General features: G+C 39.7%; 1 protein-coding gene across 1 annotated transcript in view; it reads left to right on the top strand.

The window, feature by feature from the left end:
* LOC110875479 (disease resistance protein RUN1-like) overlaps nt 1-21,732 on the top strand; it is a 28,058-nt gene extending 6,326 nt beyond the window's left edge. Inside the window, exons 5-9 of the mRNA XM_035976901.1 lie at nt 19,766-20,072; nt 20,386-20,492; nt 20,585-21,158; nt 21,262-21,362; nt 21,562-21,732. Of these exons, the coding sequence (XP_035832794.1) occupies nt 19,766-20,072; nt 20,386-20,492; nt 20,585-21,158; nt 21,262-21,362; nt 21,562-21,732 (1,260 nt within the window). The remainder of the gene's footprint in view (nt 1-19,765; nt 20,073-20,385; nt 20,493-20,584; nt 21,159-21,261; nt 21,363-21,561) is intronic.
* Nucleotides 21,733-22,413: the final 681 nt, after the last annotated feature.

The raw sequence follows: 22,413 nt of genomic DNA, 5'->3' as shown, positions 1-22,413 counted from the left end.
CAACAAGCGTGTTATGGAGGAACATCATCTGCTGGTCAGCAATCAAAACCAAATACAGTACAGCTCGACACTTCAAGTTTTTCTAAGGTCAGTGTAGAAGTAGCAAGGGAACACGTGGAGCTGCTTAACACTATTGTGAGCGCGTACTGTGGGTTAGTGGAAGGTCAGATTGGCAACATTAATTTGACACAAGAAGACTATCGGCAGATTGATAAGGAAGAGATGGATATCAAGTGGGCCTTTGCTAGTGCTGTAAGAAGGGCAAAGGATTTCATGGAAAGTACTGGCAGAACCAGCTTGGAAAGCAAGAAAGACACCAAGTATGGGTTCGATAAACAGGCAGTAAAGTGCTTCAACTGTGGTGAACGGGGTCACTTTAAAAGGGAATGTACAAAGCCAGCACAGCATGGGAACCAGAACCCCTTCAGAAACCAAGGCAACCAGCAGAACCAGAACAGGAACAATGAGCGTACATTGATACCTGTCAACAACCAGAGCCAAGCTGGAACATCAAATGCCAACCGGGCACTTGTGGTTCAAGTGGATGAAGGTTGTGACTGGTCAATCCAGTTGAGTGGTGATGCTCCAGATGGAACAACATGTTTTGCTGACGTGGTTAAGGATTTAGTTCACACCAGTGGTGGAGAATCTTCCGCCAATGGTGGTGAATCTTCTGAGGATGAAGACTCTTCGGGTTACAGCAGGAGTTCAGATGAAGAATCCTCGAGTTCAGGCGATGATCATGTGGGTGAGACATCTAGTGCTTCGGTTGATGCTGATATTGATGAACTTTTGGAGGAAGCTGCAGCAGAAACTCAAAGAAGATCTATCTTGGTGGATCAAGCTGCTTATTCTTCGTCTTCTCTCCATTCAGCCTTTATGGCTAATGTCGACAGTTCATCAAGTCAGGTATGTGTCAATGAACCCACTGCTATTAATTGTGATAATTGTGATAGTTTAAGTGTTAAATGTGCTGAGTTGGAAGCAAACATGTCTGAGTTGCAAGGCAAACATGATGCTTTACAAGCTAGTTTGTTTGACTTGCAAGACAAACATGTTTCTTTGAATGCCAAGCGGTGTGAATTGCAAAGCAAACACGAAGCTTTGCAAGAGAAGTATGATGTGACATTCATCCACAATCAAAAGTTGACCGTGGATCTTTCAAAATGCACTGAAGCCAATATGTTTTATGAAAACCATGAAAAGGAGTTTAAATCGGTAATTGAAAAGTTAAAGAAAGATAAAACCGAGCTAACTAAAATGGTTTCCAGAAAACAAACTGACATTAATTTGTATATATCTCGCCTTGAGATTATGCAAAAAGAGATGACTTGTGTGAAAACCGAAAGTGAGGCGATCCAAATTAAGTTAGACAGTTATTTGAGCTCTAGCTATGTGTTGGATCACATCATTGACGTTCAGAAAGAGAAACGGGATGTCACATGCATAGGATACAAGAAATGTCCACCACCAGTGAGACACAATTATGATGCAATGCCTGACGAGGAGGATAGAGTGTTCTTTGAACCATCTGTTCCTCTAGATGTAAAAGAGTTTGCTACAGGGCTCGGATACAAGAAAGAAGTATCATCAGATTCAGATGTATCAGCAGATACATGTGTGTCTTCTACAGAACTGAATCAGGATTCTCCAGTCATTACTGAGGATGCTGATTCTTCTGATGATGAATCTGATGATGCTGTCCCAGCAAAGTCTGATGCGGTAGTCAAAAATGAGGACATACCTCTCGAGAATCACATTCTATGTGAGCCTTCTGCAAAACCCGCTAAGACTGTTGCAATCGAGTCCTCGTCTACAAAAGAGTCGGAGAGTGTGAATTTGCTGTACACTCTTGTTGGTGACGATAAAATTTATTCAGATAAAGATTTTCCTATTAAGAATGTTAATCAATCCTTAATCAGTAAAGTCTTTGAAAATTCGACAAGTAAGTTTTTGGGAAAGACTGGACCACGTGTTACAGTTACACAGTGTCCTTCTATTCCAAAGGACGAAATTTGAAAACAATATGGCAACAAGAAACTACCAAGAGTGCAAAAACAGCAAAATCACACCAAGCCAAAAGGTAAAACACCGGCTCAATTACAAAATAAGCTGAATCAAAAGAAGAACAAAAATGTAAACTTTGTGAAATCGACGGGAACGGACAAAATTGAAACGTTTGAAAACAAATCTAACTTAGATTTTGTTAAGAAAGCAAATGTACAGAAAAGAAATGAACCAAGTAGTTCAAAACCTAGTACCTCGGGATCACAAAGTTCATCATCATCGGCACGACAATCACATGATACTTCGGGGTTTGTTGAACGAAGATCATGTTTTGAGTGTGGAACAATTGGACATATAATTCGAAATTGTCCATATCTTCATAAACAAAAAGGAAAAGTTGATGTTCCCCGTGACCAAACTGACCGCAGGCAAACTGTTTCGGTAAAACAAGATCCCCGCCTTGTAAAAGAAAGGGAAAAGAAACAGAAACGCCAACAGGTCAAGAAAATTGAAAAGGCAATTAAAACTGATGTGGTTAACAAAACATCTGTTTCTGTCAAACCAGAAAATTCAAAAACTTCAGACAATCATGAAGTTAAAATTTTAAAGAATAACACTGGTAAAACAAAACAGACCTGGAAACCAAAAATGGTTAATGAATCAGGGGGACCATCACAATTTACCAATCATCAAAGACAAGAAGTTATTGTTATTGATGAAAATGGAAGACCCAAGACCACAATGGCTTGGGTCCCCATCTCCAACTAATTGATTGAGTTCATGTGCAGGGTGTTCCAGGAGGAACTATCAGTAGTCATTGGATTGTTGATAGTGGGGCATCCAGGCACATGACAGGCGACATGAAGCTTCTCTACAACGTCAAATCTATTAGAGGAGGTTATGTTGCTTTTGCTGGAGATAAGGGTGGTTATATTACGGGTGAAGGAATGATATCCAACGGGATTGTCAGCTTTGACAAGATCAATTTTGTGCAACAACTTGATCACAATCTTCTTAGTGTTTCTCAAATTTGTGACAAGCAATTCTCAGTACACTTTGATGCTAATGGATGTTATGTGCTGAAACCCGGCTTCAAAATTCCAAAAGAATGGATTCTCTTGTCAGCTCCAAGGATAAATGATTTGTACGTCCTTGATATGAGCCAAGCTATTACTACGTCTGCACAAGCAACTTGTTTCGTTTCCAAAGCCACAGAAAAAGACTCTATCTCTTGGCACAGACGAATGGGTCACATTCACTTACGCAAAATGAATCATTTGGTTTCAAATGAATTGGTGAATGGTGTTCCTCTTAAAAATTTTCATCTTCAAGACGTCTGTGTTTCATGCCAGAAAGGAAAGCAAACAAAGAAGAAGCACACTACTAAGAAGATCAACATGGTGGCAGTTCCTCTTGAACGTTTGCACATGGATTTGTTCGGTCCTGTCAAGCACAAGAGTATTCGGAATGATCAATACTGTCTCGTGATTACTGATGATTATTCAAGATTTTCTTGGGTGGCGTTCATGGCACACAAGAGTGAAACCTTTGGCATTATCAAAAACTTGATCATTCAGATTGAGAATTTGTATAAGTTGAAGGTTAGGCGGATACGTAGCGACAATGGTACTGAATTGAAAAATCATGCCATGGCGGAGTTTTGCACTTCAAAGGGTATTCTTCATGAGTTTAGTGCAGCTTATACTCCTCAACAGAATGGCGTCGCTGAACGTAAGAACCGCACATTGATCGAGACTGCTAGGACTATGTTGGTAGAGTCGCAGCTGCCCATTCCATTCTGGACTGAAGCTGTGGCCTCTGCATGTTATACGTTGAACCGAGTCCTTACAGTCAAAAGGCACAATAAGACCTGCTTTGAGCTTCTTCAAAAACGGAAACCAGATTTGTCTTATCTTGAACCGTTTGGAGCTCCATGTACAATCATCGATCCTAATGGAAAGTTTGGGGCTAAAGCAATTGACGGATACTTTCTTGGGCATGCCACCCCTAACTTACGAGTCTGGAATCTAGAGACTAAAAGGGTCGAGGAATGGTCTGAGGTCAGAGTACAAAGGCATGTGACACCTGTGTCACCGCGACCATCAAACAAATACCAAGCCGATGAAATATTGTATTTCATACTTGGGATCTTGTATAAATATGTGTATGTTTTGCACATATCAATTATTGTTCAAATTCAAACTCTACATCGCTTTCTGGAGCATTATACGCAAACTGGTGCGTAAACGTACTCAGTTTATTGCGACAAATACTCCGGAACATCAACATACACTCAACGTACCTTAAATAACCTTTACATAACTTAGAAATAAGTTTTGAAGGCTTTGGTATAGCAAAAACAAGTTAATTCGCTTACAGGGACTAAACTTGACAAACTGCGAAAGTATGCCAATCTGAACTATAACGAACATTCCGGAACATGTCCATAAGTTAAACATACCATAAATATCCTTTACATGGCTTAGAAATAGGCTTTGAGGGGTTTGGTATGCTAAAATAAACTTCTGGGTCATTCAGGGACTAAAAGTGTCAAAAAGTGCACAAGTTTGCACTTTCGCGCATAACTTACGTTCTGAATACATCCGGACATCCAAAAATTTATGTAAGCATCCTTATATTATGCCTTAGTGTTTGGCATGAGAAAAATCCATTCGTCGCGTCATTTGGATCGTCTTTCACACTTATGCGCATTCCGTCGTAATTAAGCGAACACCGCGATCGTACGGCCAAAAGAACCAACATCCGACACATTTTTGAGCATGTTTCATGTCCACAATGTTTAGGCATCATTTTAGGGCCATAAAGTTGGCTTTACGGGCCTTAGAAGTGTCGGAAATGGCTTAAACACGCAACAGGGACCAAAACTGTCATTTTTCAAAGTATGTGCAGATCAGACGGGCTCAGGCGGCCCGCCTGAGTTTTTGCATATCCTGATGCGGGCCGCGTGAGGATGTCTGACAGAAAGATTTTGCATTAAATGCAGAATCTGGCCTTTCGTTCGATCAAGAGGCGATGCCTTTTTCACCCAATGAAGGGCCAAGAGCCAAGTTCAGTGAATTTAACCCCTGGACACATGTACGCACGAGATCAAGGCACGATATTCGATAAAACGATCCTAACGGTTCCACTTTTCCTATAAATACCCCCCCCCTTAGTGTAAAAATCACAACAATCTGATCTTGAAGCTCTAAGTTGAAACCATTGTTTCATACCTGAGCTATTTGATCTAGATTAGCACTCGGGGACCCTCCGTAAGTCTTCTTTCGCTCTTTTATTCGCTTTTCGAGTCCGAAAGTCAACGTTTTGTTGACTTTCTGCATTGACCAGCTTATGGTCGATGCGAAGTTCATGGAACTTCATAACGTGAGCGTGATCACGATGGTTATGGTCCGTAGTGACCATACCTACTGATTACCCCGTTATCTAGGCTCAGTGACGAGTCGTAGTTTCGGCAAGAATGTGCATTCTTGCATATTTTGTAACCAAACTACTCGTGAGCATCAAAGCCGTTTGTTTTGATGTCAAACCTGTTTTCAAACTTAGTTAAGCATGTTCTAACATGCTTAGCTCGTCACTTTTAGTTTAGTGCTTATATAGGGTCGTAAGGTAAGCGATCTAAACCATCGCTTATACTTTCGAACCCGACCCATTTGGTCGGTCATTAGGACCTGACCAAACACATTAGGTGACCATAGCTATAACCTTCCGAGGTTATACCTTGTGGTCACGATGTTAGGCGTTCCAGACGCGTTCTACGCGAACGACGCGTAAGGTAGCATAAGATACCTAAACGGGTCGTGATGGACCGTAAGCACTTAGGTTAAGTTTCATTTTAGTATGTAGGCTTTGTTAAACCATATTACACGAGTCTCCATACTCGTTTGGTTTTCGAACCCGCGTACTGTCCGATCCTTCCGATTTGGTCCGGTATATTAACATAGCTACCTATTAGGTGCCGTTTGATATCCCGTGATCTTTAGCATTATCTGGTTATTATACAAGAACTCCAAAGCAATCTCAGGTGAGTACATTGAACCCCTCTTTTACTGTTTTCTAAACTGTTTTGGGGTGAAACACATGTGCCTATCTGTTACTTTCATGCTTTCCTGTTTTCACATCATATACTTGCTATGTTCAATAGTACATATATAGTACATGATTTCATTGTGTTTATGCTATGTATGTCCATCGTGTGCATACTTAGCACAACACTTTACATTACATTTTCATGCTATGTATGCCCATTTTGTGCGTACTTAGTACATCGTTTTACATCACATGCTATGTATGCCCATTGTGTGCGTACTTAGTACATTGTTTTACATTACATGCTATGTATGCCCATTGTGTGCATACTTAGTACATTGTTGCACATTGCATTACTGTTGCATATGCTCATCCAGCATATGAACACATCACACTACATTTTGAACCGTTGTACTCTACAATACATTTCATGCTACGTACGCCCATTGTGTGCATACGTAGTACATTGTTTCACATTGCATTACTGTTGCATAAGCTCATCCAGCATATGAACACATTACACTACATTTTGAACCGTTGTAACCATTTGACTATGTGAACCGTCTTAACCCTTCAATTTCATGAACCGTCTGTAACCATTGAATCGTGTAAACCAGTTGTATCCGTTGACATGGATTACATTTGACAATAGACATTTGACTATACATGAACATTTCTACCGTTGTTAAACATTTCATCTTGATGGTTTGGTTTGAGTAAGTGATTTAAGTAACGAGGCATGTGTAATATGATACAAGCATGGTGGATACGCCGATGGTACTTCCTATATATAAGTGTTTGTATGGTATTACATATCGTAGCGTTATTTGAATCATTTCAATTTGAAACATAGAACATTTTATACAAATAACACGCTTTTCACAAGACATTGATTTACAAACAACAAATCTTATACAAACTCTTTTTACATGGTTATTCAGTTAACCATGCATTGTTCTCTTATTTATACATATCATTTGATCTTATCGTTTTTCAAATGATTTACAAGACAAAGCAAAATACGAGGTTCATGACTAAACATTTTCTCAAACTCAAGTCATGAATTCCGTTTTCACAAAACCAATGTATCTCACAGGCATTTTTATGCTGACGTACCTATTTTCACATGTGTTTTCAGGAGATGATGCATAGGACTTATCAAGACATACTTAGGCGGACCTGTGCCTTAGTGACTTAAAACGAGACAAGAACTAGTTAATTTATGTTATGTACACTTTGATTCTTGTTTAGACAATGTAAACCTTCATGTTTGATTTATAAAACGAAACTTCATTCGCCATGGATTTGAAACAATTGATTCTGTTACAACACTCCCCGACGTTTCCGCCACGTTTTGTATGTTCTACGTGGTCGGGGTGTGACAGAAAAGATGGTATCAGAGCCAATGGTTATAGGGAATTAGGTTATTAGTAATGCTTTGACCTAGTCTATAACCTTCCTAGGAACCTAACGCGAGTTTACTTGCGTTTAGTCACAAAACAATACCGTCACCTACCCTTAGGCGACGACCACAACAAGAACATAAATTTCAAAACCGCCTTGAAAGCTAATCATCTGTTCTAGGATGATTGATTACTAGGTTTTGAACCCTCTATTGTAAGGTTTTGAACCCTTTGTTATAAGGTTTTGAACCCCTTTGAATTTTCAAAACTCCCGTCAAAGTTTTGGGTCCTAAATAGTGTGAACACGTGCGAACTGGAAGGGTGAATGCCTGTACCCTGGGTTTTCTGTCTAAGGTTAGAGTGTTCGTACAAATCCGCATAATCGGACCAGTCACTCTTACCTGGGAACTCTTGGGGTGAGTGTCCACTTATGGGCGAGCATGTCTTCGCGATACACTATGAGGATCTATTTGCTTTGATTCAGCCCTGGTGTTGTTTGTTTGCTTCATGATTCAAACAAGTGACCATCAACCGTGATTATGGTCAGTGATTGTAACATCCTATTCTTACCCAATACCATTTTATTTGTTTCCTTTCATGTTTTCCTCTTTTAGAATGCCTCCTCGACGCGAACACCAGATAGCAACTGCCGAGCTGGCAGAAATTATTGCGCAGCAGATGGCTGCTCAATTCCCAAATCTCTTTGCTCAATGGAACCAAGCCAACAACAACAACAATGGTACATGCAATTTCAAGAACTTTAACTCGGCTAAACCACTCAAGTTAAGTGGTTCTGAGGGAGCAACTGGGCTTCGCCAATGGTTCGAGAGCATCGAGAATACCTTTCGCCACGTGCAGTGTCCGGAAAATCGCAAGGTCGAGTTTTCTTCGAGTGTGTTTCAGAAGAGGGCTCTTACATGGTGGAACGGGGTAATGAGAGACCGTGGTGCAGATGTTGCTCTAGCACAAACATGGGCTGAACTGAGAGCACTTATGATGAGAGAGTTTTGTCCTCGTCATGAACAACGAGCGTTGGAGAAGGAGTTTGATGATTTGAAACAAGATAGTGGCGAACACAGGGCATATACTGATAGGTTTGAGGAGTTGAGTCTACTTTGCCCGACTATGGTCGCCCCACTCGACAAGGCTATCGAAAGGTACATCAACGGCCTGCCTGACTCGGTACAAGACATTGTCACTGGTAGCAACCCTACCACACTCCGTCAGGCCATTGAGCTATCTGCAACCTTGACTGAATCGCAGATCAGAAAGCATAAACTTTTTCGAAAAGGTGACAAGAAATCGGCCGGGGAATCGAACCCAATCGAGGAACCAAAGACCATGGATGAACAGACTGAATCTCCTAAGAAGTCAAGGAAGCGAAAGGCTTCTCAGAACTTCGCCGTGGTCGCTCACAATGGTCAAGCCGTCCCCAACCAACCAGCTCAACCCCCTGCTAGAAAACCATACAATGGAGCTGCACCCTTGTGCCACCAATGTAGCCTCCATCATCACGCTAATGTACAGTGCCGCAAATGCCAAACTTGTGGACTCATAGGCCATACAACAAGAATCTGCCCAGCTGCAGCTGCACCAAACCAAGCTGGCAACAATCCCGCTCAAGGTCGTTTCCTACCAGGTTCTTGTTTCAACTGTGGCGAGATGGGTCATTTCCGAAGAAATTGCCCAAAGCTTGCTAATGCAAATCCAGCACAAGGATGATCACCCGACTGACTAGAAGACAACATTGTTTAGAAATAATCATGTCTTATGTATTAAGTTTCTTTTGTTGTCAAGATCCAAGGAACAGTTGATATCGTTGTTTATAAATAAATCTTTCATTTACATTGCAATGTATTTCTATGGTTGCATGTATAAACGACATATCCCTTGCAATACCGACAATCAAGGAACCGTATTCCTTGAAGAACAAACTACCCCCAAAATTCTCCCATTCTATAATCGCTTGCGTCTTCCACGGAATTCCTAAGTACCCGTTTATTCTAAGGAAACGAAGTACAAGGCGCAGGTTACAACACAAGACGAATACCCAAGGTACCACTATAAATCCTTAATAGGGTACCTAGGAATTTCCCGTAAGTCTTTAATTGTTGTATACCTTCATTCGAATGTGGTGATTCCTTGTAATCAAAAATCGAATTTTGGGAGATCTTTCTATCTTCTCAGATAGATTCCAGTGAACCTTGAGATCCGTCGACAGGTTTCCATATCCGTATTCAATCGATAACAAGTTAATAACAAATTATGATCAAATTAAACAATTATGTGACCATGTGCTTATGTGTTTCCTTATGTATTGTTGTGTGATCCAAATTATGTTATCCAAATCTTCGTAGAATCTTACATATCCGTGTACAAGAGATTCATAGTAGGATGCCCAAAGGTATTACTTAAAATCCTCAATGGACTTCTATGTTATAGTTAAGTCCCTCGGATTATAAAGTACTACTTCATAATTAGACCCCTTCAGTGGTCTAGCTAAACAGATTCATCCAAAAATCTGGTTAGGGATATCATGTGATGATATAGCTGAAAGGACTCCTTGGTGGCCTAGCCAAGAGGATCCCCTGTCGATCTAATTAAAAGGAACCGATGGAAGTCTAGTCACCCTCGTCACAAGTTTGATATCCTTCCCCAAAACATTACAAAACAAACTGTGCGGACTGTGCAAGGGATTACGTAATTATGGATGCATACATAATTATGGAATTTAGTGCACAGAAATCACAGCAAGTTCTGTCATGTGTCTAGAGATAACCCTATTCATTTCCAATTCTGATGAAGCATCCGTTGAGGAAAAATGAACTAGCTATTCATTTTTCGCTTCTGAAGAATATCCGTTGAGGAAATGAATATGCGTTTATCCTTCATTTCCAAATCTGAAGAATACCCGTCGAGGAAAATGACCCCGTTTGTTCATTTTCGTTCTGAAGATTTATCCGTTGAGGAAATGAATATCCGTTTATCCTTCATTTCCAAATATGAAGAATACCCGTCGAGGAAAATGACCCCGTTTGTTCATTTTCGTTCTGAAGATTTATCCGTTGAGGAAATGAATATCCGTTTATCCTTCATTTCCAAATCTGAAGAATACCCGTCGAGGAAAATGACCCCGTTTGTTCATTTTCGTTCTGAAGATTTATCCGTTGAGGAAATGAATATCCGTTTATCCTTCATTTCCAAATCTGAAGAATACCCGTTGAAGATGACCCCGTTTGTTCATTTTCGTTTCTGAAGATTATCCGTTGAGGAAATGAATATCCGTTGTGTAATCCTTCATTTCCAACTCTGAGGAAGCAACCGTTGAAGATGACTCCGTTAGCTCATTTTCGTTTCTGAAGATTATCCGTTGAGGAAATGAATATCCGTTGTGTAATCCTTCATTTCCAACTCTGAGGAAGCAACCGTTGAAGATGACTCCGTTAGCTCATTTTCGTTTCTGAAGATTTATCCGTTGAGGAAATGAATATCCGTTGTGTAATCCTTCATTTCCAACTCTGAGGAAGCAACCGTTGAAGATGACTCCGTTAGTTCATTTTCGTTTCTGAAGATTATCCGTTGAGGAAATGAATATCCGTTGTGTAATACTTCATTTCCAACTCTGAGGAAGCAACCGTTGAAGATGACCCCGTCTGTTCATTTTCGTTTCTGAAGATTATCCGTTGAGGAAATGAATATCCGTTGTGTAATACTTCATTTCCAACTCTGAGGAAGCAACCGTTGAAGATGACCCCGTTTGTTCATTTTCGTTTCTGAAGATTTTCCGTTGAGGAAATGAATATCCGTTGTGTAATCCTTCATTTCCAATTCTGATGAAGCAACCGTTGAAAATGACCCGTCTGTTCATTTTCGTTTATGAAGATTATCCGTTGAGGAAATGAATATCCGTTGTGTAATACTTCATTTCCAACTCTGAGGAAGCAACCGTTGAAGATGACCCCGTTTGTTCATTTTCGTTTCTGAAGATTTTCCGTTGAGGAAATGAATATCCGTTGTGTAATCCTTCATTTCCAATTCTGATGAAGCAACCGTTGAAAATGACCCGTATGTTCATTTTCGTTTCGGAAGAATGACCGTTAAGGAAATGACAAGATATTGCCTTACATATCATTGGTGGTTATTTGGCAAATTCACAAATAGACTCCTACGAATAAATTTCGGAACGAAATTTCCTAAAGTAGGGGAGACTGTGACACCTGTGTCACCGCGACCATCAAACAAATACCAAGCCGATGAAATATTGTATTTCATACTTGGGATCTTGTATAAATATGTGTATGTTTTGCACATATCAATTATTGTTCAAATTCAAACTCTACATCGCTTTCTGGAGCATTATACGCAAACTGGTGCGTAAACGTACTCAGTTTATTGCGACAAATACTCCGGAACATCAACATACACTCAACATACCTTAAATAACCTTTACATAACTTAGAAATAAGTTTTGAAGGCTTTGGTATAGCAAAAACAAGTTAATTCGCTTACAGGGACTAAACTTGACAAACTGTGAAAGTATGCCAATCTGAACTATAACGAACATTCCGGAACATGTCCATAAGTTAAACATACCATAAATATCCTTTACATGGCTTAGAAATAGGCTTTGAGGGGTTTGGTATGCTAAAATAAACTTCTGGGTCATTCAGGGACTAAAAGTGTCAAAAAGTGCACAAGTTTGCACTTTCGCGCATAACTTACGTTCTGAATACATCCGGACATCCAAAAATTTATGTAAGTATCCTTATATTATGCCTTAGTGTTTGGCATGAGAAAAATCCATTCGTCGCGTCATTTGGATCGTCTTTCACACTTATGCGCATTCCGTCGTAATTAAGCGAACACCGCGATCGTACGGCCAAAAGGACCAACATCCGACACATTTTTGAGCATGTTTCATGTCCACAATGTTTAGGCATCATTTTAGGGCCTTAAAGTTGGCTTTACGGGCCTTAGAAGTGTCGGAAATGGCTTAAACACGCAACAGGGACCAAAACTGTCATTTTTCAAAGTATGTGCAGATCAGACGGGCTCAGGCGGCCCGCCTGAGTTTTTGCATATCCTGATGCGGGCCGCGTGAGGATGTCTGACAGAAAGATTTTGCATTAAATGCAGAATCTGGCCTTTCGTTCGATTAAGAGGCGATGCCTTTTTCACCCAATGAAGGGCCAAGAGCCAAGTTCAGTGAATTTAACCCCTGGACACATGTACGCACGAGATCAAGGTACGATATTCGATAAAACGATCCTAACGGTTCCACTTTTCCTATAAATACCCCCCCTTAGTGTAAAAATCACAACAATCTGATCTTGAAGCTCTAAGTTGAAACCATTGTTTCATACCTGAGCTATTTGATCTAGATTAGCACTCGGGGACCCTCCGTAAGTCTTCTTTCGCTCTTTTATTCGCTTTTCGAGTTCGAAAGTCAACGTTTTGTTGACTTTCTGCATTGACCAGCTTATGGTCGATGCGAAGTTCATGGAACTTCATAACGTGAGCGTGATCACGATGGTTATGGTCCGTAGTGACCATACCTACTGATTACCCCGTTATCTAGGCTCAGTGACGAGTCGTAGTTTCGGCCAGAATGTGCATTCTTGCATATTTTGTAACCAAACTACTCGTGAGCATCAAAGCCGTTTGTTTTGATGTCAAACCTGTTTTCAAACTTAGTTAAGCATGTTCTAACATGCTTAGCTCGTCACTTTTAGTTTAGTGCTTATATAGGGTCGTAAGGTAAGCGATCTAAACCATCGCTTATACTTTCGAACCCGACCCATTTGGTCGGTCATTAGGACCTGACCAAACACATTAGGTGACCATAGCTATAACCTTCCGAGGTTATACCTTGTGGTCACGATGTTAGGCGTTCCAGACGCGTTCTACGCGAACGACGCGTAAGGTAGCATAAGCTACCTAAACGGGTCGTGATGGACCGTAAGCACTTAGGTTAAGTTTCATTTTAGTATGTAGGCTTTGTTAAACCATATTACACGAGTCTCCATACTCGTTTGGTTTTCGAACCCGCGTACTGTCCGATCCTTCCGATTTGGTCTGGTATATTAACATAGCTACCTATTAGGTGTCGTTTGATATCCCGTGATCTTTAGCATTATCTGGTTATTATACAAGAACTCCAAAGCAATCTCAGGTGAGTACATTGAACCCCTCTTTTACTGTTTTCTAAACTGTTTTGGGGTGAAACACATGTGCCTATCTGTTACTTTCATGCTTTCCTCTTTTCACATCATATACTTGCTATGTTCAATAGTACATATATAGTACATGATTTCATTGTGTTTATGCTATGTATGTCCATCGTGTGCATACTTAGCACAACACTTTACATTACATTTTCATGCTATGTATGCCCATTTTGTGCGTACTTAGTACATCGTTTTACATCACATGCTATGTATGCCCATTGTGTGCGTACTTAGTACATTGTTTTACATTACATGCTATGTATGCCCATTGTGTGCATACTTAGTACATTGTTGCACATTGCATTACTGTTGCATATGCTCATCCAGCATATGAACACATCACACTACATTTTGAACCGTTGTACTCTACAATACATTTCATGCTACGTACGCCCATTGTGTGCATACGTAGTACATTGTTTCACATTGCATTACTGTTGCATATGCTCATCCAGCATATGAACACATTACACTACATTTTGAACCGTTGTAACCATTTGACTATGTGAACCGTCTTAACCCTTCAATTTCATGAACCGTCTGTAACCATTGAACCGTGTAAACCAGTTGTATCCGTTGACATGGATTACATTTGACAATAGACATTTGACTATACATGAACATTTCTACCGTTGTTAAACATTTCATCTTGATGGTTTGGTTTGAGTAAGTGATTTAAGTAACGAGGCATGTGTAATATGATACAAGCATGGTGGATACGCCGCTGGTACTTCCTATATATAAGTGTTTGTATGGTATTACATATCGTAGCGTTATTTGAATCATTTCAATTTGAAACATAGAACATTTTATACAAATAACACGCTTTTTACAAGACATTGATTTACAAACAACAAATCTTATACAAACTCTTTTTACATGGTTATTCAGTTAACCATGCATTGTTCTCTTATTTATACATATCATTTGATCTTACCGTTTTCAAATGATTTACAAGACAAAGCAAAATACGAGGTTCATGACTAAACATTTTCTCAAACTCAAGTCATGAATTCCGTTTTCACAAAACCAATGTATCTCACAGGCATTTTTATGCTGACATACCTATTTTCACATGTGTTTTCAGGAGATGATGCATAGGACTTATCAAGACATACTTAGGCGGACCTGTGCCTTAGTGACTTAAAACGAGACAAGAACTAGTTAATTTATGTTATGTACACTTTGATTCTTGTTTAGACAATGTAAACCTTCATGTTTGATTTATAAAACGAAACTTCATTCGCCATGGATTTGAAACAATTGATTCTGTTACAACACTCCCCGACGTTTCCGCCACGTTTTGTATGTTCTACGTGGTCGGGGTGTGACAAGGCACACTTTGCCAGTCAAATGTCCTGGTCAGCCTTGGATGTTTGAGTACGATGACTTTTTCAATTCGATCAATGTTGAAGCCGTTGAAGAAAGTGTTGCGGCAAGGATGTTTTTCGAGAGTGACAACGCAGCAGTTTCACCGGTGGTTCGTCCAATTCTTGTCAATCAAGAACCATCTTCGGTGAACAATAATGCTCTCGACAATGAGGATTTTCATGATGCAACCGAATTGAACGAATCTTCAGAGGATGATGAATTTCTAGATGCAGATCAAGAAGCTCCAACAACAGCAGTTCATGGCACTTCAGAGGGTACTCCTCCAGTGGATGCCCCTAGAACAGCTGAAGCTACTGCATCATCCTCTTCGTCAATTCCGGGCACTGATTTAGTTGTTGATCTCAATTTCAACAATCTGGGTATAAATATTCCAGTTCCAGATAATCCAGAAACAAGGATTCATAATACCCATCCTCAACAAAACATCATCGGAAATGTGCAAAGTGGCATTCAAACAAGAAACATGTTGCGAAACAACAACAATGCAGGCCTGTATGCAGCTATTCGAGAATCCGGGCAACAAAACGATTGGTCTTTCGCGTGTTATGTCTCACAGGAAGAGCCAAGAACTTGGAAAGAAGCCATGAAAGATAACTCTTGGGTTGAAGCAATGCAGGAAGAACTGCAACAATTCCAGAAGCTTGGTGTCTGGAAACTCGTAGAGAAACCTGCTGGCTACAAGAAGATTGGTACCCGTTGGGTTTTCAAATGCAAAAAGGATGACCGCGGAGTTGTTATCCGGAACAAAGCACGTTTAGTCGTTCAAGGTTTTTGTCAGATAGAAGGGATCGACTACCACGAAGTCTATGCACCTGTTGCACGTCTGGAAGCAATTCGGATCTTTCTGGCTTATGCCTCATTCAACGGATTCAAGGTTTACCAGATGGACGTCAAAAGTGCATTCTTACATGGTGTGGTTGAAGAAGAGGTGTACGTCGAACAGCCTCCAGGTTTTGAAGATCCTATCCATCCCGATCGGGTTTGGTTGCTCAACAAAGCTCTCTATGGTCTACATCAAGCACCATGAGCTTGGTATGCAACCTTATCTAACTATCTGCTGGAGAACGGTTTTCGAAGAGGTCTTATTGACTGTACTCTTTTCATCAAAGAACAAGATGGAGATCTTCTTCTGGTACAGGTATACGTTGATGATATTATTTTTGGTTCTACTAATGATGTCTTGTGTAGGAATTTCGAGCGCATTATGCAGGATAAATTCGAGATGAGTGCTATGGGGGAAATGACCTACTTTTTGGGCCTACAAGTGCAACAAACTGAGTCTGGGATATTCATCCATCAGACTAAATATGTTGGTGACATCTTGAGCCGGTTCCAGATGTCTGATGCAACGCCCATTGGTACCCCACTGCCACTAAATCACGGAATTACTCCAGACTTGAAGGGTGAAGCTGTTAGTCCCTCATACTACCGCGCAATGATCGGATCTCTTATGTATCTCACAGCATCAAGGCCAGATATAATGTACCCAATGTGCCTGCTTGCCAGATATCAAGTCAACCCGAAGGCCTCACATCTTGCAGCTGTCAAAAGGATTTTCGTTATTTGAAGGGTTACCCTGACACCGGTCTATGGTACCCTAGGGATAATAACTTTGAATTGGTCGCTTTCAGTGATTCTGATTTTGGCGGATGCAAAATCGACGGCAAATCCACAACGGCTGGATGTCAGTTTTTAGGAAATCGCCTAGTCACATGGCAGTGCAAGAAGCAGACGTGCGTCGCTACATCAACATGTGAAGCTGAATACATTGCTGCCTCAAGTTGTTGCTCCCAAGTTCTCTGGATCCAACAACAATTACGCGACTACGGTTTTGAATTCCTAACTACTCCTATTTACGTTGATAATTCTGCTGCATTACAGATCACTAGAAATCCTGTGCAGCACTCAAAGACCAAACACATCGAAATCAAATATCACTTCATACGTGATTGCTTTGAGAAAAGGCTAATCGATGTTGTTAAGGTCCACACCGATGACCAACGTGCCGACCTTTTTACTAAAGCATTTGACAAATCAAGATTTGACTTTTTATTATTGGTAAACGGCATTAAGGTCAAGCAAAAGTAACATCAACATCGGAAAATCATTTTTGTAGATATCTTTGTGTTTTTAAAGTTGTCTTAGTTTGTTGATTTTAGGGGGAGTAAATCAAAATTTGAAAATCCAAAAACATCGAAAAATTTAAAAACACAAAAACAATAGAAAATCAAAAATGAGTTTCCTGGCGAGCAAAAGAGAAAATGATAGTACATCAGTGGTCTATCCAAACCTCTTTAAACCTAAACTGAAAAACGATAAGCAGCTCTATATAAGATGTATCGGTAGGCTCACAATCATTTTAAAGTGTGCAGGGTGATATAAATCTTAAATCGACTGAAGATCAGGTGGGAACCATTCATTGGCATATGGTCTTAGTACCGAAATTTCGTTTGATAGATTGCCGAGGTTCTGAGATATTCGGTCTTTATGCTGCTTATCATCTGGGTATCATGGTTGTATCTTTTACCGAAAAATAACGGGGACGCAAGTCTAGATCTTCCGTGATACTATACATACGTGTACATACTGCATACGACCTCAATAAGTGATAAACAATCACATGTCCAAACAAATAAGTGATAATATATCACATTTTTCCGGGAGTCAAGTTCGTCTCTCTGCTGTACGAAAGTACTGACCTGTTCACGGACTTCCTCATGTGCCCTCATGCATATGAAAATCAAGTTCCTCATAAATAAGTGATTCTATCACATAGGGCTTGTTTTCAAATCAAAATAAGTGAAAATCTCACATCATATACGGTCAAACAGATGATAATCGGTATACTCACCGGTAAGATGAACCCTCGTGCATACCTTGATACGGGAATGTGTCGTGATGTGGATGAACACCGGTCGGTAAGTATAAATCATACCTTAACGTATCCCCTCGCCATGATTACATCTGATAAGTTGAGCTTAAGTGGACAACAATACCGATAATTGTTATAGGATGCTTATCTTAATGTTAACTAACTGAACAACAAGAGCGTTTTGGCATGACCGTACACTGATATGATTCTCTTACCCTCGAAACTCGCAAAAAGAATGTCTGTAAATATTTATTTACTGCTATCAGTCCTTACATTTCAAATATTAAAACACACCTAAAATGTGTTTTAATATAAACTTTATAAAAGCCAAAAAGATTTTATTTCTACTTTATTTTCGATCGTACGATGTTGGAGCTCGAGTCTTCGTTACCTGAAACCTGAACGAAAACCGAATTGACTAAATCTTCATAAACGGTCGAAATTTGCAAGTTTTTGAAAGTTAAAACTAAAACTGACAAATTTATTAAACTTTCAAACTGTCGGACGGTGTTTGATTGAAACGTGGTCATTCGTGTGTCATTTGTTTATACTAACTATATTCCAAGCAGTTGTTCTCATTATGCGTTTAGATTTCTTGCATGTGCAGATTCTAAAGGCAAGGAGAACATGGTCGATGACAAGCTTCGGAATGAAGGCACGACGTGAAGGCACTCAAATGATGAAGATGATCGAGTTACCGCTGACCATCATCAACACCACAAGGATCTTAAGCGTTGAAGATCAAGTCATTCACGAGCATAACTCAAGGGGGAGCTTATGTTAAGGGGGAGTTTGTCAACACACTTCCTACATGATACGGGTAGTTTGTTGATACACTTTCTGCTTACAAGACGTGAAGACTTTGAAGATCCTCCGACATTGAAGACTTGAAAGGACGTCAAAGACTTGAAGACACAAAAATCGAGACAAAGCTACAGCCAAGGGGGAGTTTGTTGGTGCACTTGTGTCTGTACTTTGTCTGTATATAAAACGATGTCCTTTGTTAGTCCTGTAAGTTTGACCAAGTCAACCATCCTCCTGGTTTGACTTGGCCGAACAGTTGGTACATGATTATAACATGTCTGTGTCGAAGGATGACTCATCGAAGGATAGTTTGGATCCTTCGATGAGCTCGAAAGATAAACCTTCGATGGATGATGATGGACCTCGATAGATCATCCTTCGAGATATATTTAGATCCTTCGACAGGTTTAACATCGATAGATGATCCTTCGATCAATCTACATGATCCTTCGGACAGACAATCTGTTACGGGTATATATACCCATGTAGTGTGTTCACTTCATTTATGAGACACAGAGATAAGATAGACTTGGAGAGACACTTCACAGTGAACACACACACACTTAGAGAGTTTGCAAAACAGATTTGTAGACATTGAGCTTGTAACCGAACCTTTCATTCGTATTAATACAAGTGGTGTTAATCGGTGAATATTGTGTGTCTTGTGTTTGTGCTTGTTTCATCTCGGTTTGCACTCTAGCTTGGATTCCGCACTTGCTAGTGTGTTTCAAATAACAAGGTTAAGGTTTGACCTCATCCTCCGAGGGACCTACAAGAATTTTTCTGATGATCTAAGATGGCTCTGTTGGCTTGGATTCTCTCTTAAAACCATACCCTCAGAGTTATACATGGGAAACTTGGTGGCTATAGATATGAGCAACAGCAACTTGGAAGCTTTTGAACCCCCTACGGTAGTGAATTCAATATGTATCTTCACTTTTATCGCTAATTGTCTTTTAATAATCCTTTTGAAACTACAGAATACTAAAATAATTCTATAACTTATGCAACAGGTTCTTTGGTCATTGAAGATTCTAAATCTTAAAGACTCACACAACTTATCTGTAATCCGCAACACATTCAATATCCCTCGTCTTGAGACATTAATTGTTTGGAACTGTTACAGTTTGGTTAATGTTTGTGAACACCTTGGAGACCTTTCACATCTTCAATTATTAAACATGACAGGATGTAAAAAGCTATTCACGCGTATAAGTGTGTTAGCAGCAGCCTCTACTTCCGCAGGAGTTTCAAAACAGCCTACTTTTTCCTTCCCACATTCGTTAGATCAGTTATTCCTCAAAGATTGCGAACTTGAATGTACTCATTCTTTCCCTTTCAGTTTCAATGCTCAACATTCATTGCAATACTTGAACTTAGGCTATAGTCTATTTGAGTACTTGCCTTGCTATACTCATCTTAGAATGCTTCGGGTTCTTCACCTGAGTTTATGCTCCAGACTCAAATGCCTTCTGTGTCTCCCTAATACACTTTCAGAATTGTATATATATTACTGTGTGTCACTGGAGAGAATAACTTTCCGATCACCTCTATTCACTTTGCAAGAGTTAGGTTATGAAGGTTGTAAGAATCTGTATGAAGTTCAAGGCTTTTTTTAAATTGGTACCAATAGGGGAAACTTATTTGGGACACATGAAGTGGCTAGAAGAATATCAATACCATGAGGTATGCCTTGTTGGTGATGATGAGCTCACAATAGGCAGAAGTAGGCTTATCCAGGTACATTGTTTCTCTCTAAAATACATTTATATATATTTCATCTGCAAAATCATCATATTGAAGGATTAATCCATTTAGTTTGTGTGGTACAGATGTTGTACGAATTTGATATTACGAGCACGTCACTACCAGATATAAAGGATCCAAACATGACACCTGAGTATATATCAAAATCAACTTCGTTATCCTTTGATATACCTTCGTGTCCCATAAATAAGAGGCTGAAAGGAATCAATGTAACTTTTAAGTATGCATTATCAGGTGAATATTGGGCATGGTTTTGTAAAATCAATACGACCAATGGAGTTGATTTGATGTACAACCCTAAAGTCTTTGGAAAACCTGAATCTGGTGAATTATGCATATGGTTAAGCTATTGGCCAATTGGAAACGCTTTGAACAATGGAGATACAGTTAATGTCTCTATTGTTGGGCTGAGTGGATTGGAGGTACATGAATGTGGTGTGAGCCTTGTGTACTCTGATCAGGAAACTTTGGAAAATAACATGGAATGGGAAGAAGTTCTGGGAAAATATTTGTATGAATTTGAACTAAGCACAGGAGCTTACTATCTTTGTCGGCGTGATTTCTTTGAGCAAATGGAGGTTGGTAGATTAACTCCAGATTGGTTTAGGAATTTAGTTGGTGATACTATTAACTCCACTGGTATGTCCTTTGATTGTAACAAGCTAATTCTTTATTTTTGGATTAAATCTAAGTTACAATTATAGAGGTCATTCTCTTTTCTTTTCCTTTTCATATGTTATAGAGGTAAGAGGATGGAGAAAGACAGGTCGACCCAAACAGGTGAATCATCCGTCATTTACAGAGTTAAAAACCGTTCGATGTATCATCCGTGGTCCTCAATTAGTAAGTTTTCTGTGCAATATTTATTTTGTATTGCATAACTTGTTGAATGAATAAGATGAAGGGCCAAATGGTTGTGATATAACCGTTACAAACTCAAGAGGTTGGGGTTGAACCTTTGGTACATGATGTTAATCTTGTTTCATTTAGTAAAAGTTTGAGTTTTGCTAATCCGGGCTTGGTGTTTATGATAAACAAACAGGAGGACATTTACAACATCGCAGAGATGTCGAAGTCATCCTTGGGGTATAAAACTGTGGCGTCGACGTCAAGCTTGCTTGAGGGCGGCATGAAATCAGGAACTAAATCTGATCCTTACTTACATGTAAGTTTGATATTTTTCAACAAAAAGGCCTCAGGCTACACGGTATAGTTCATGGGAAAGATTTGGGATGGGCGACCCGGATAGGGAACATCGCCCTGTCTTCGATGGCTCCTCCGACAATTTTCACCAAAATCAGGATAGTTTCCCCAATTGTTTCTCAAAATCACACATGCACACGTATCTTTGCATTTGGTGAATTTTGGTTGTTTATGGTGGATTCCCTCCAATTTGGGGAGTCGAGGTGAATCTTATGTGGTGGTGTGGTAGCGTTTGGGAAGATCCACCAAAATTTGATATAAAGCAGAATGCTAAACCTGGTGACCAAACTATACCTGTTATCGTTATACTGAACAAGAAGATATTGAGATTCAATTAGTCAATTTTAGACAAATATTAAACTTGTCTAATATATACCCTTTCTCAATTGTTTCTTTTTTCTTTAACGGAAAATGATGGAAAGTTGGAAAAACTTTTACTTAAATACTTATTTTATACTTATTTTCGGCCCCGCTTGCAGTATGCGCATATAATGTATATATGTGTGGGCGCTGGGGGGCAAAAGTGAAAGTCACTAATTCTAACATTATTTTATTAATTTCGTGAAAATAACGTTAAAAGAGGCAGATGGTTAATCACGCATCATGTGGTGGCGTTGACAGCCGAAAGACAAGAGGGTACATACACTAATCTGCATTTGTCTCAATTGCTGAGTGTTATGTGTCTTATGTC

The sequence above is a fragment of the Helianthus annuus genome, chromosome 9 (genome assembly GCF_002127325.2).
Source record: "Helianthus annuus cultivar XRQ/B chromosome 9, HanXRQr2.0-SUNRISE, whole genome shotgun sequence".
Lineage (NCBI taxonomy): Eukaryota > Viridiplantae > Streptophyta > Magnoliopsida > Asterales > Asteraceae > Helianthus > Helianthus annuus.
Note: the sequence above shows the minus strand (reverse complement) of the source record. Positions and strands in the feature narration are given on the sequence as shown.